General features: G+C 36.3%; 1 protein-coding gene across 6 annotated transcripts in view; it reads left to right on the top strand.

Moving 5' to 3' along the window:
- Positions 1-14,430, top strand: part of Nf1 (neurofibromin 1) — a 243,895-nt gene that overhangs the window by 120,438 nt on the left and 109,027 nt on the right. For 4 of the 6 annotated variants that reach the window (XM_042691650.1, XM_042691659.1, XM_042691691.1 and 1 more), the window contains exons 28-31: positions 526-687; positions 828-931; positions 5,463-5,598; positions 9,590-9,652. In XM_042691650.1, coding sequence (XP_042547584.1) covers positions 526-687; positions 828-931; positions 5,463-5,598; positions 9,590-9,652 — 465 coding nt within the window. The remainder of the gene's footprint in view (positions 1-525; positions 688-827; positions 932-5,462; positions 5,599-9,589; positions 9,653-14,430) is intronic. The other 2 variants (XM_042691675.1, XM_042691683.1) reach the window with 1 other exon arrangement.

Below are 14,430 nucleotides of genomic sequence, written 5' to 3' on the forward strand. Positions count from 1 at the left end.
AAGAAAATTATCAGTTCATTGCCTCTGCAAATCAAACTCACCATTTTAATATTACACTTTGTATGTATACTTTCATTCTGTGATATTCAAGTTGAATCCTGGAGTGTTATCTCTTGTAAAGCCTAGGCTCTCTTGCCTCTTAATCTTTATCCTTAGAATTAACAACTATTGTAAATGTATATAAAGAGTCACCTATTATAAAAGAATGTATTCAGGTAAGTCCTAGGGGAAACAGTCATCATTTACCTTGTTTTAGCAGGTGGCTGTGAACTTAAGATTTGGTTTTTATCAATCTTTAAATTCCTGATTAAGAAAACAAGAGCCAGTGGCTCACACCTGTAATTCCAGCTACTCAGGAGGCTGAGATCTGAGGATTGAAGTTAAAAGCCAGTCCAAATAGAAAAATCAGAGGTTCTATCTCCAATTAATCAGCCCTAATACAAACCCCCCTGCACTTCCACACACAGAAAACAGAAATAAAACAGTAAAATTGTTCACACTAACAACATTTTGTTTTGTTTTCAGGATGAACTAGCTCGAGTTCTAGTTACTCTGTTTGACTCTCGACATTTACTCTACCAACTTCTCTGGAATATGTTTTCTAAGGAAGTAGAATTGGCAGATTCTATGCAGACTCTTTTCCGAGGCAACAGCTTGGCCAGTAAAATAATGACATTTTGTTTTAAGGTTTGTGTCATTGATTTTGTGTGTGTGCTAAGATTTGTCAGTCAGTAACCAGTGTATGTAATGTACATGCAAGTAACTTTTTAAAAAATACAACATATGTGGAACTGGCATAGTAAATTCCTAATTGTACATTTCTTTAGGTATATGGTGCTACTTATCTGCAAAAACTCCTGGATCCTTTATTAAGAATTGTTATCACATCCTCCGATTGGCAACATGTTAGCTTTGAAGTAGATCCTACCAGGTTAGTCTTCATCTCATGTAAAACTGCCCCCTTTTCACTACCACCGCAGAGTCAAGGTCCTCAGAATTTCTCCTCTTGATTTTTTTTTTTTAACCTCTTAAGATAGTGTCTCTAGCAGTCCAGGTTTGCCTGAAACTTTCCACCTTTCTGCCTCAGTCAGGAATTACAGTAATATACCATCACACTCAGATCTTCTTCCTTTGTAAAGTAGTATTGGGTTTGCACTCAGGGACTATTAACCAGGCTAACATTCTAATACATATTATTTGTTTTCACGTGGGCTTCCCTGTGAGATTTTATGGGGGATTAGAGATTGTCTAGTTTCCATAATCTCTGCTGTAGTTCAATACCAAGATAGCAGGTAAGGGCTGATGTGCTTGCCTAGCATGTGTGAGGCTCTTGGTTCTATCCCGAGCACCTTAAAACACACGCACCTCCTACTCTGCCCCAGCCCCTGCCAAACCTGGGTGCTGGTGGCTCAGGCCTGTAATTCTTTCTACCTACTCTCTTGAGATCTAAGATCTTAGGATCATGGCAGAGCAGTCTATGAGGCTATTAGGTGTGATTCAGTTGTAACTCATGTAGCAAGTGGGAGGCCCTGAGTTCCAATTAAATTAACACAAAAAAAGAAAGCAAGCCTTTTTTTGAGGCTTGACCAGGGAAATGGGAGAAGTAATCATTTAAAAATATGCCTATAGCCAGTTGCTGATGGTGCACATCTCTAAACCTAGCTACCTATGGAGGCTGAGACTAAGGATTATGGTTCAAAACCAGCCTGGACAGGAAAGTCTAGGAGACTCTAATCTCCAAATAACCACCCCCCCTCCCCCAAAGAAAAAAGAAAAAAAAGCCAGAAGTGGAGCTGTGGCTCAAGTGGTAGAGCATTAGCCTTGAGTGGAGAAAGCACAGGGATAGCACCACAGCTGTGAGTTCAAAACCCACAATAAAACCTATAGAGTATATACCTACCTACCTACCCCCACACACACCTAAAGAGAGTAAATGTGGGTATAGGTGTATACACCCACGCGCACACCCCTATAGAGTATATATAGGTGTGTAGATATACGTACATAACATATATACCTACAGAATACCTATAAAAACATACCTATAGAGTTCTCTCATCCTGAACAAATGTATTTCCTCAAGAAACAGTTACTTTATATAGAGCTTTATCTGACTTGGAAGATGAGCAGTTAACCACTTCTGCCCATCTGTAGTCTTCATGTGTCACAAAGTAGAAGAGGGGCTGGGTGCTAGTAGCTCATACCTGTTATCCTAACTACTCAGGAGGCTGAGATATGAGGATCTTGGTTCAAAGCCAGCCCAGATAGAAAAGTCCAAGACTCTTATCTCCATTTGACTACCAAAAGGCTAAAGTGAAGATATGGCAACCTTGAGCAAAAAAGCTAAGGGACAGCACCCAGGCCCCAAGTTCAAGCCCAGTACCAGCACAGAACATAGACAGGTAATAGATGGAGGTGGGGAACTAAGGAATTCTTCTGAAGGCTACAACTCAGACTTTGACTCAATAAAACAGAGGTATAATGAGATTATAGAATGATTTTTTTCTCCAATACCTGATCCTTACATCCACAGGGCTCTAGTATATTTACTGAATTGTAACTTAGAGAGCTGCAACACAGAGACTCTTAAGTTGACAGTGTATGGAGAAAGCATAAACTCATTGAAAGGTGAGGGGAACTGGGAAAGGGAGAAGGGTTCATCTGACTAAATTATAATACATGCACATGCCCTTCATACAATTAATATACACTAAAAAATGAATGAGAAGGTGCTGGGAAGGTGGCTCAGTGGTAGAGTGCTTGCCTTGCATGCATGAGGCCCTGGGTTCGATTCCTCAGCACTACAAAAAGCTGGAAGTGGCACTGTGGCTCAAGTGGTAGAGCGCTAGCTTTGAGCTGAAGAGCTGAGGGACAGCGCCCAGGCCTAGAGTTCAGGCCCCACGACCGGACCCAAAAAAAAAAAAAATGAATGAGAAGAAAGTCAAGCAGGCTCTGCTGGAGGACTTATACCAGCAGGAGTACAGAGGGCTAATTGAGAGGGTAATTGAGGGTGACTATGGTCAAAGTGCTCTCTTTATATGCATGTATGAAAATAGGTCCATGAAACCTGTTAAAACTTTTATGAAGAGGGGATAGGGGATGAAGGAGAGGGAGAGAAAGGGTAATTTTGAGTACATTGCATATACTAATTAAATTATCACAATGAAATTCCCCTTGTACAACTAACATATGCTATTAAAAAGTCTTTTTTTAAAAGGAGTTATTGAAGGAAATCAAATATGGTGGCCAATGTCTTAGCTATTCAGAAAGCAGAGATAAGATTCTGGTTCAAGGCTGGCTTGGGAAAAACAAAAACAAAAAAGTAAGACTATTGAAATATAACTAAAGAAAAACATTGCTTAGGGCATAGCTCAAGTAGTAGAGAACAATCAAGAGGTTCTGAGTTCTAAACCCACTACCCACCCCATCCTTCTCCCTGCCCCAACAACAACAACAACAAGACCCATGTTTCCAGGACAATTGAAAGGTGACAAGGGAAACAAAAACCAGGACACTAGAGGAAATGGCACATATCCCTCACCTACAGTACACATTAAAGACAATTCATAGGCAGATTAAAAATAAAACCTCATGCCAAAGAACTGTTTACCTCAGTTCCTATTAATAGTACATTGTCCTGGCTTTCAACAGTACCAGAGCATGCAGGCAAAGTGGCAAATCTTAGTCTGAAGGGACTGAGTGGGTATCAGACCAGACTGGGATGTGGCAGAGATTTTGGAATTATATTGAGATTTTAAAATAACTGATTCATTTGCTAAGAAAAAAAAAGACAACATGTACACACAGGTGGGTTGTATAAGCAGAGGGAAGAAAACTCTAAATAGGAATCCTTATAATGCTATAAATTAAGAACAGTCTAATAGAAAGAATGCCCATTGGACACAACGGAGGAAAGAATCAGTAAACTTGAAGATATATCAGTAGAAACTTCACAAATTGAAGCTCAAGGAAAAAAAAAGAGAAATAAGTGAATGAAAATGAATATACATGTTTCCCAAATTTATAGATTATAGTGAAATCAGTATTTGGAGAGGAATTTATTACATTAAATATATATATATATGTACATATATTAGAAAAGATATCTAAAATTAAACTCCCAACTCATTTTTAAAAATTAGAAAAGATGAGTCAGGTGCTGGTGGCTCATGCCTGTAATCCTAGCTACTCAGGAGCCTGAGATCTGAGGATCACAGTTCAAAGCCATCCCAGGCAGGAAACTCCGTGAGACTTTTATCTCCAATAAACAACTAGAAAACAGGAAGTGGTGCTGTGTTTCAAGTGGTAGAGCGCTCACCTTGAGCTGAAGAGTTCAGGGAAAGCGCCCAGGCCCAGAGTTCAAGCCCCACTACCGACCAAAAAAAGAAAAAGAGAAGATGAACATAAACATACTACATACAGATGGCAAAGAATTTTTTTAAAAAGAATGAAATAGAGAACAATAGAAAAACCCCACAATTTCCTTGAAATCTAAACTGACTTGTACACATAAACATTTAAACAATTGAATACAGAGCTTCATAGATTGGGATTAGTAGAATAGCTGACAAGTTCTCATGAGCCTGTGGGAATCAACAGAGCACTGAGCCAGACCACAGCGTTCCTGCTGCCAAACCAACTCAGGAAAACTTCCCACAAAGACAAGAATTGCCAAGGTTTCTAGAAATCTCTGAATCTTGTAAAGAATTTGTTCAACTTTTTACTCCAAAACTCTTAGGTTCTCTCTGAGATTTTAATTACTCTTGTAGTGTCTTCACCTTCCAAGTCCATATTCTTTCTCTGGCTTCTCAACAAACAACAGCTATGATATATTCATCTTATTTGTCTCTGCTTTGCTATTTTATCTTTTTCTGTCTGAAGAAACAGCAGGCCTTGACAGGGCCTCATTCTATATACAGGCTGGCCTCAAATTCATGACTCTCCTGCCTGAGCATCCTGAGTGCTAGAATTACAGATGTGAACCACTACTCCTGGCCTATAAAGAATGTTTTTGTTTATTTTTGGCCAGTCATGGAACTTGAACTCAGGGCCTGGGCACTGTCCCTGAGCTTCTTTTGTTGAAGGCTAGTACTTTACCACTTGAGCCTCAGCGCCACTGGACTCGAACCCAGGGCTTCATGTATGCTAAGCAAGCACACTACCACTGAGCCACATTCCCAGCCCTAAAGAATGTATTTTGAAAGCTTAATTTAAGCTAGTTAGGGATCAGAGCTTTATGGATTTGAATGCCATTGGGTAGAATTTAAACCACTGAAAGTGTGTGTTACTCCTGTCTTAGTGATGAGAAAAAAAACTAAGGTTTGGAGAAGTTGTTTGTTCCAATCAGGATCAAAAGTACACACATTGCACTTGACATATCTAAAAGAGTCTCTTTTAAGAAGTGATTTTGTTTCAAGTAGAAGAAATTAATGTTTTGTATTTACCTTTCCTTGCCTCTGTAGATTAGAACCATCAGAGATCCTGGAGGAAAATCAGCGGAATCTCCTACAGATGACTGAAAAGTTCTTTCATGCCATTATCAGCTCCTCCTCAGAATTTCCCCCTCAGCTCCGAAGTGTGTGCCACTGTTTATATCAGGTATGCTTAAGTTAGGGACTGCCATTATTAATCTAAAGCTAAATTGAAAGAGAACCTTAACAAAGAAAGATTTAGCTGTTGATAGTAAGTGGTAGACTGTCATACTGAGTCAATTGGATGAATAATATATTAAGAATTATTTTCAGATTTAGCATTGAAAGACAGTTCAGTTTTTCTTCAGAAGCACTTAAATTACTTTTAGATAGCACTTGAAAAACTACATTTGCATTGACAGTATGCTCAAAATTCATTATTGAATATGATGGGTATGGCTGAAAGGAGACTATTAAAGAATTTTTTATTGTTCTCTTTTACCTGAATTAAAGAGTGTTTCACATATGACACAGAGTACCTTGCCTTTGAATTGTAAATTATTTGATCAGTAATTCTGTTTTCTTTATTAAAATGCAATTGTGTCATGTTTCTTAAGACAAACTGGTTGGTTTATTTTATGTAGATTGCTACTTATAAGGTAGGTTGCATTCTCATCTAGACCAAGTCATTTGATTTTCTGTGACTATCACTGGAAATCATACTCCTGAGTTCATGGGTCTACAGTCATTTTCTTCTTATTGAGGGAAGTAGGTCTGTATTCTTTAATAGTGTCTCCTGTGTTGGTGAATTTCTTATGCAGGAGGGCCTACAGAGCCACATTAGCTTTCCAAGAAGGAAGAAATAATATTTGGTCTGGTGTTTGGGATGAGGGTGGGCATAGGGAAAGAACTTTCAAGGTTAGCAAAAGCCTTGTCTATCTTTCTGCAAAGTCATCCCCATCTTTTTTTTTTTTTTTTTTTTTAGCACATAGTTGCAGTTGCTAAGAGACAATGCAGTCACCATTTAAAAAGCTGTTTGAGATTGCTCTGTGTGATTTTTTTCCCTACTGCTATTTTAGAAGATGTATCTGCTATACTATAAAAAGAAAATGTTTCACAATATACATAGATGATACTTAGCATTCAATCTCATAATTTAGTCATGACTTTACCGCTTTTTCAAAAAGCTCTAGGAAGCTGAGTAAACCCCACATAATTTATTCACCTAGTTAGATCTGAGGTTAGAGAATGGGTTAGTTATAATATGAAACAATTTACGAGGCTAAGCAGACAAAAAGTAGCATGTATTAAAAATTGTCTGCATCATAAATTGGCCTTTTATAACTGCTTTCAGAGAGGAAATAGATTTGTAAAATGATAGTTGCTTGGACTTCAGTTGGTTAAATGAGGACTGTGATTACCTGATTATATGTGTCTTAGTAGATTTGAGTAGGAATTCTTGTGGTTTTTGTCCTAAGTGAAATATCAAATTAGATACCAGTTGGAGACCATGATAGTGATAATATGTAAAAGGAACAAGTCTTGACACTTATTAAGTACTTAGGAAATATTTAATGAAGGAATAAATTTCCTCATTCTTTCTTAACAAATTGAACAAAGTTCTTGTTAGTTTTCATAGTGAGTAAAGGAGAGCCCAAATAGTGAAAATAGTCAGTTGATGATTAGTAGCTTACTAAACACTTGTTATGTTTTATTTCTTGAGTACTTCATAATGAAATAACCTATATTGCCTTAACACTTGAATTGTCAGATTGAAATTACACAGGAAATTATTCTCTTTAAATACATCATTTAAATGCTGCCATTCTGTTGCTTTTAACACAGGTGGAGAATAGACTGTTGTGGAACAAAGGTGTCCTATAAAGTTTTGTTTTTTTAAAATAATTTTTAAATTGAGATTGATTACACAAATTTCACAAATTTCACAAATTTCACAGTGTTGTAGGATAGTAATACTTAAAGTCACAAACACATTTTAACCTTCATAAGGCCAATTGTCATTATCATGGTCTATAAAGTTTGTAAATTTTATGAACTTTGATAGTACAACAATTTCTTCCAAATCGGGTGATATGTACATTGCTTTGCTTTTTCTTAGTGTAAGCTGTTCCCTTTTTCCCTCTTATTCCCTTCTTCCCATCATAAAGTTTTGTTTTTAATAAACGAGAAATAATTAGGAATTCTACATTTTCCAGTGAAAGAAAAAGATAGGGGAAAATGATCTAAATATATTTTTTCATTGAGTCTTGTTCCAAACTTTTTCCTTTTGGTTTTCTATTTTGTTTGTATTCATCTTCTGTGTTTGGCATTTACCTGCCCTTTTGACCTAGCAATAACATAATGGTACCTTTGTACTTTTATGTTCTATTGGGAGGGATAGTGATCCTCCCTCTCCTTTTGGTAAACATGGCTCTTGCTTTTTGGGGTTCTAACAATAAACTAAATGAGTTTTATTAGGTAATAAACTTGGCTGAGTTTTAGCTCTTTTTACTTAAGTTATGTTTTGGCCTCTACATCTTTTTGAATCATGCTTAACTTGCTTTGTTGTATGCCTTTTTTATTTAGTGGACTGGGTTAAAGTCTTACAGGAATAATTAAATGTGAATGTGTGTCAGATTTATTAGGTTATTTTTTATGTGTATTTGTATCCACTCGTAATAGTTTGGAATAAAGAAAAAAATATTTCTGGAATGGATTTTTTTTTTATGGTAATGGTGAGAGAACTCTGAGACAAAAGAGTCTGAATGTCATCTTTCCCCAGTAAGTGATTTACACAGAATTTTAAGGCTATAAATTATGATTGTACACTGTTGAAAATATATATATATAATGTCATATTTGCATGGTTCCTAAAATTTGAATCATTTATCTTTCAGTGTCTAGAAGGGTGTTTGGCATTTAGGTTACACATAATTACATGGGTGGGTGTTAAACTAACTTTTAAGCTCATGTTATTAGGGTCATGGTGTTGGATGCATATAAATTATATAGATTAAATGATTCTTGTTTGATTTTTTAAATAGTTAAATAGCATTCTGGCTCTGCACAAGTGAGTCGTGCCTGTAATCCTAGATACTCAGGAAGCTGAGATCTGAATATCATGGTTCAAAGCTAGCCCAGGCAAGAAAATCCATGAAACTCTTGGCTCCAATTAAGCACCAGAAAAGGCAAAAGTGGAGCTGTGACTCAATGGATAGAGCAGTAGCCTTGAGCAAAAAAGCTCCAGGATAGCACTTAGGCCCTGAGTTGAAGCCCTAGGACTGGCACAAAAAAACCCCCAAAAACATTCTGTCTGGTATAGTCCAGTTCAAAGTCTTTAATTTTTGAAAAACTCTTATAAGGAGCTTTGAGATATTAAATGAATACATCTGTAGGTTATGATGAGTGCATTTTTGGGAGGGGGAGATACATTCTGATAGTTTTAATAAGTGAAAAGTAGGCTTATGTTTTAAGCAGGCTTGTGTTTTTTCTCTAATTATCTCTGCAGTTCCCTAACTTTAACATTAATTAATGCCTTTTTTTCTAGTTGAGCTGATAACATTCTTCTCCCCAGTATTGCAGAACATCTAACGTCGACAACATTAAAAAATATGTGAAATGTTAAGAGTAATCTCTCGTAGAGAGAGAAAATTTTAATTTTGAATCTCTAAATTTATCTACTGTATTTAGCCATTTAATTTTTATTTTAGAGAGCAGTATCTTAAATGCCAGATACTTTAAGTCAATTGAAGGATACACAGAGAAGTATCTTTTACATATCAGAGGAAAATAACATGTAGACACAAAATGGTTTTTGTATGTGATCTTTTAATGAACATTTCATGTAAAATTTATTAAATGCTAGGAATTTATTAAAATGTAAATATTGTATGTCTTCAAATTTACTTGGGAAAAGCTTTTCTGTAATTTATAGCCAGAAATAGTAGACATGATTGAGTCGCAACATTTCTTGCTACTTAGTGAGTGTTTGGCTTTAAAATATAATAAAACTTAAAACTTGGAATTAAAATTCATCCCTCAAATTCAGTTGATTTCTGATTTTTGTTAATTCCATTTGTGTTACATTCTATTGTGTAATTTATGTACAAGCCAACATTGTTTTCGTTGCTGTATGTAGTTGGTGCTGTGACTTGTTTGTGCTCATCTCTGTTCTGTAGGCAACTTGCCACTCCCTACTGAATAAAGCTACAGTAAAAGAAAAAAAGGAAAACAAAAAATCAGTAAGTTTGGAGAACTTTTTATCAGCTGTTTCTTTCAAAGCAAAACCAAAAATCTTTTGCTGTTTGTTAAGAACATCTTCACTTCAGCCTATTTGACCTTCACTGTAAAATCATTCTACTAATTCTGGCACAAAATAGCTTTCATTTCAATTAACCCTGGAATTAAGTTATATTGAAACATTCTCTGTGTTCCTTTGGTTTGATTTATCCCAAAGGTATTTTGTGGGCATTTGTTGCATTGAATATCCTTGATCTAATTTCATTATTATTATTTAAAATTATAAATGAATACAAAAGAAACTTAATTTCAAGGCCTCAGGAAATGCTGTCTTCATTCTTGCTTCTTGTTTGCAGGTCATATGAGTCTTTTATAGAAGTGAAAGATTTTCCTAATTGTTAGGTGCATCTGGGGGAAAGTGTCTACCTTTTTTTTTTGCAGTACTAAATAAAGATTGCATGCAGGGGTCTTGCGCATGCTAGTCAAGAGCTCTGGCAAAAAATCTCACCTTCTAAATCGAATCTGAAACTTCCTAAATTTTATAATTTTTACTCCTATCTTTTTATCTAAACAGTTTGAGCTAGAATTTAGATACTTGTGCTTTCAATTATAAAAATTTTAATGGTAAAACTACTTTTACCTCAGTAAAAATCAATATTAAATTATTATGGTGAAAGGAAGACTAGAAATGCTTTATTTTGCAGACATGATAAAAATAAATTCCTTGCGACTGTGAACTGAACCTGATTTGATAGGTAGAAAATTATGATAGTCATAATTCAGTGGATGGGATTTATCCAAATTACAATGTACATTCATTTAAAGTACATAGTTGTCTGTCACTTTGACTCATCCTTATCAAATTGGTTTTATATTTATTCATACAATCCAAATGATTGTGGAAAAAGATGAACAGAAACTTTAGAAAGCAGGTAGTTTTCTTTAAAAGAAATAATTTAAAATTTGGACTGGGAAGGTGGCTTAGTGGTAGAGTGCTTGCCTTGCATGCATGAGGCCCTGGGTTCGATTCCTCAGCACCACATAAGCAAAAAGAAAAAAGCTGGAAGTGGTGCTGTGGCTCAAGTGGTAGAGCGCTAGCCTTCAGCTGAATTCAGAACTGAGGGACAGTGCCCAGGCCCAGAGTTCAGGCCCCGCCACTGGACCCTCCCCCCACCCCCCCAAAAAAGAAAGAATTTAAAATTCATTCTTTATCTGACTTAAACTTTTACCTTTTATCTTATAGTTTTATGTACAGTGAAGCTTCTCATAGGTCATTTATTGTGTCATGAGGTTTGAACTCAGGACCTGGGAGCTGTCCCTTAGCTTTTGTGCTCAGGGCTAGTGCTCTACCACTTTGAGCTCCACTTCCAGTTTTCTGGTGGTCAATTGGAGATGAGAGTCTCATGAACTTTCCCTTCCTTGGCTAGCTTTGAACTGTGAGCCTTAGATCTCAGCCTTCTGAGTAGTTAGGATTATAAGCATGAGCCACCAGTGCCCCACCCCACATACAACTTTTAAATGTAGAACTTTATTGATATTTAGATTCATTTATTTATTTATTTTTGTTGGTCATGAGGCCTAAACTCTGGGCCTGGACGCTGCCCCTCAGCTCTTCAGCTCAAGGCTAGCGCCCTACCACTTGAGCCACAGCACCACTTCTGGCTTTTTCTGCTTATGTGGTGCTTAGGAATTGAACCCCAGGCTTCATGCATGCAAGGCAAACACTCTACCACTGAGCCATCTTCTAGCCCCTCATTTACTTTTCTTATGTTCAAGGTTTTCTTTTGAGCATAAGTACATTTGGTCACTTATAAATGAGTGGATTCAATTGAATAGCCTTCATGCTTTAAAACATTTCCGTCTAATGCTGTAGCTTTCTAATTCTAAGCGTATGTGGATTTAATACAATATACACTATCACTGTTGAAATTACTGTTTCTAACACTTTTTGTTCTGTGTTATACTAATGCCATTATGTAGTGTATCACATAAATTAAAATTCTGCCTTTTTGTGTTTCTCCAGAGCATGTTTTCTAGCCTCCCTAACATTGCTTTATTTATTAAGATTTTTGCCTAAATTGTTCCTTGGAATTTTTTCGTTGTTTTTAATAGTTATTTTCAGATTTTTTTTTGTAAGTTTCAGTGTAACCTTAAGTTTTGGAATGTATTTCTCAGGTGATGTGAGAAATAAGAGGAATCTAATTGGTAATTTGAGCATTTTTTAGAGTATGAAGATCTTCTAGAGTACAGTCATATAAACTTAAAATGTCAATTTTTAGAGTTTTCTTAACAAAATCTAATCTTTTCATTCAAGAGCAAGTTGATTTTCTTTGGAATATGTGAAATAGAAAAGGTTCTAGCTTGTGATGTTCAGTTATGCAATCATATTACAGATAATTCTGCACATTATACTTCAACATGTAATATATAATTGATTTACTAGGGAAGTATTCTGCTTAAGGTGGGTAGTGATCTTCTTACTGATATATGGTTTATAAATATTTATTTGCATTATGTAATTCAGCCTTTACCATTGAACACTGGGACTGGCCCAGTGACTTTATATGTAGAATGTATTTTGAATTCAATTAGATTTTTTTTGTGTGTGTGTGTGAGTGGTCGGTCGTGGAGCTTGAACTCTGGGCCTGGGTGCTGTCCCTTAGCTCTTTAGCTCAAGGCCAGCCTTCTACCACTTGAGCCATAGGGTCACTTCTGATTTTCGGGTGGTTAATTGGAGATAAGAGTCTTATGGATTTTCCTAGCTGGGCTGGCTTTTGAACTGTGATCCTCAGATCTCAGCCTCCTGGGTAGTCAGGATTATAGGTGTGAGCCACCAGCACCCAGCTTCAGTTAGATTTTTATAGAATAAAAATTAAGGAGCAAAAACTTGACTACATGAGGCTGGGAAGGTGGTTCAGTGGTAGAGCGCTTGCCTTGCATATGAGGCCCTGGGTTTGATTCCCCAGCACCACATAAGCAAAAAGGAAAAAAAAAGCCGGAAGTGGTGCTGTGGCTCAAGTGGTAGAGCGCTAGCCTTGTGCTGAAGAGCTGAGGGACAGCGCCCAGGCCCGGAGTTCAGGCCCCAGGACTGGACCCCCAAAAAAAACAAAAACAAAAAAAAACTTGACTACATTTATCAGGTAAAATTATGTTGATGTTACTTACTGGTGAAAGAAAAAGTCTTTTTAAATGACTCCTGATCTTGATACACAACATTCCTCTTAATATTGATTTATCTTTTTTTTTAAATCAAGTTTTAGCCACTAAAGTATAGATAGTACCTTCAGGAAGGTACATGTTTATGGGATACTTGAAATAGTTCATTCCTCAGCTATGAAATGAATGTTGACATGAGTTATTTTTCAACATGTGGAAGATGGTGAGAGTTTACCTTTCATAAACCTTATGATACTCTTTTGGGAAGTGATTGATTAAAACTTTTCTTAAATCCTCAAGCTCAGTACTATTTTATATAAATCAAGCCTCAATGTAAGTCATACTTTATAAGACCTTTATTCTACTTGAAGTCAATAAGTAGTTACTTGAAATTTTTTTATTTATAAGTTCTCTGAATTATTGACTTTTATGAGACATTATCTCCAAAAGTAAGAATTTTATAAATCAACTAGTTCTTGAAAAAAACCTTTCTTAAAAACCTTTAAAAACTATTTCAAATTTTAATGGGTTAAACTGAGTATATTACTATTATTTTTAAACAACCTACTTAAAATTAAAGATAAGCAGTTTGGGAGGTTGGAAGGATATGGATTCTATGATAGACTCTGTGCTTAGCTTGTGTATCGGTGCCCAGCACATATACATCCTTCCCTTCCACTTTACTCTCTCCCCGGAAGTGCAGTTTTTGATCTTTTACCTTTTGCTCACTCCTTAAAGGCTTTAAGGTCTTGTAGAGTTTTTTGTTTGTTTGTCTGGTTGGGTTTTTGCTGGTCGTGGGGCTTGAACTCTGGGCCTGAGCACTGTCCCTCAGCTCTTCAGCTCAAGGTTAGCGATTTACCATTTGAGCTACAGTGCCACTTCCAGTTTTCTCAGTGGTTTATTGGAGATAAGAGTCTCACTGCCTTTCCTGCCTGGGCTGGCTTTGAACCGTGATCCTCAGATCTCAGTCTCTTTAGTAGCTAGGATTACAGGCTTGAGCCACCGGTGCCCGGCTAGGTTTTGTTTTTAATTAAAGGAAAAAATACCTATTGGGAAGTTCTGTCAGAATTACTTGGTTATCATTGGTTGTCTCTGAATATTCTGAAATGATATGATGGAATTTTGTGGGTGGGTACATTTATTTTTTTAGCATTTTATCAAAGAGGTTTCTAGTCTTCAAAAAGTTAAATACTGTAATTGGTTAGTAAAAACTTTGACTTTTCTTCTTAATTCTCTAGCTAAAACTACATTTCAGCCAAAAATAAGTAGTATTTAAGGTTTAAAGCCATTCTGTTAACCATATTTAGCCATCTTCCTTAGTTTCTCCTTATTTTAGTGTTTTTCATGCAACAAGCACCCAAAGAATTTAATACCAAAAAAAGTTCACTAAGCCATGTTGTGTACTTGAAGGTGAGAATATATTACTTAGAACATACCTCACTTGTTACCTCTTACAAAGACTTTCTTAAGCTTAAAAAAAAAATCACCTTATTTTTACTAATTTCTTAGCAGCTGTGATAGTCATGTGAAATTCAAGGTAATCCAGAACTACACATTTGAAATGAGTCAGTGCAGTGCAGCTGAGCACAGTGGCTCAGTTTTGGCTACTCGAGAGGCTAAGATC

This window comes from Dipodomys spectabilis, unplaced genomic scaffold, assembly GCF_019054845.1.
Source record: "Dipodomys spectabilis isolate Male_0828 unplaced genomic scaffold, ASM1905484v1 ptg000004l, whole genome shotgun sequence".
Taxonomy (NCBI): domain Eukaryota; kingdom Metazoa; phylum Chordata; class Mammalia; order Rodentia; family Heteromyidae; genus Dipodomys; species Dipodomys spectabilis.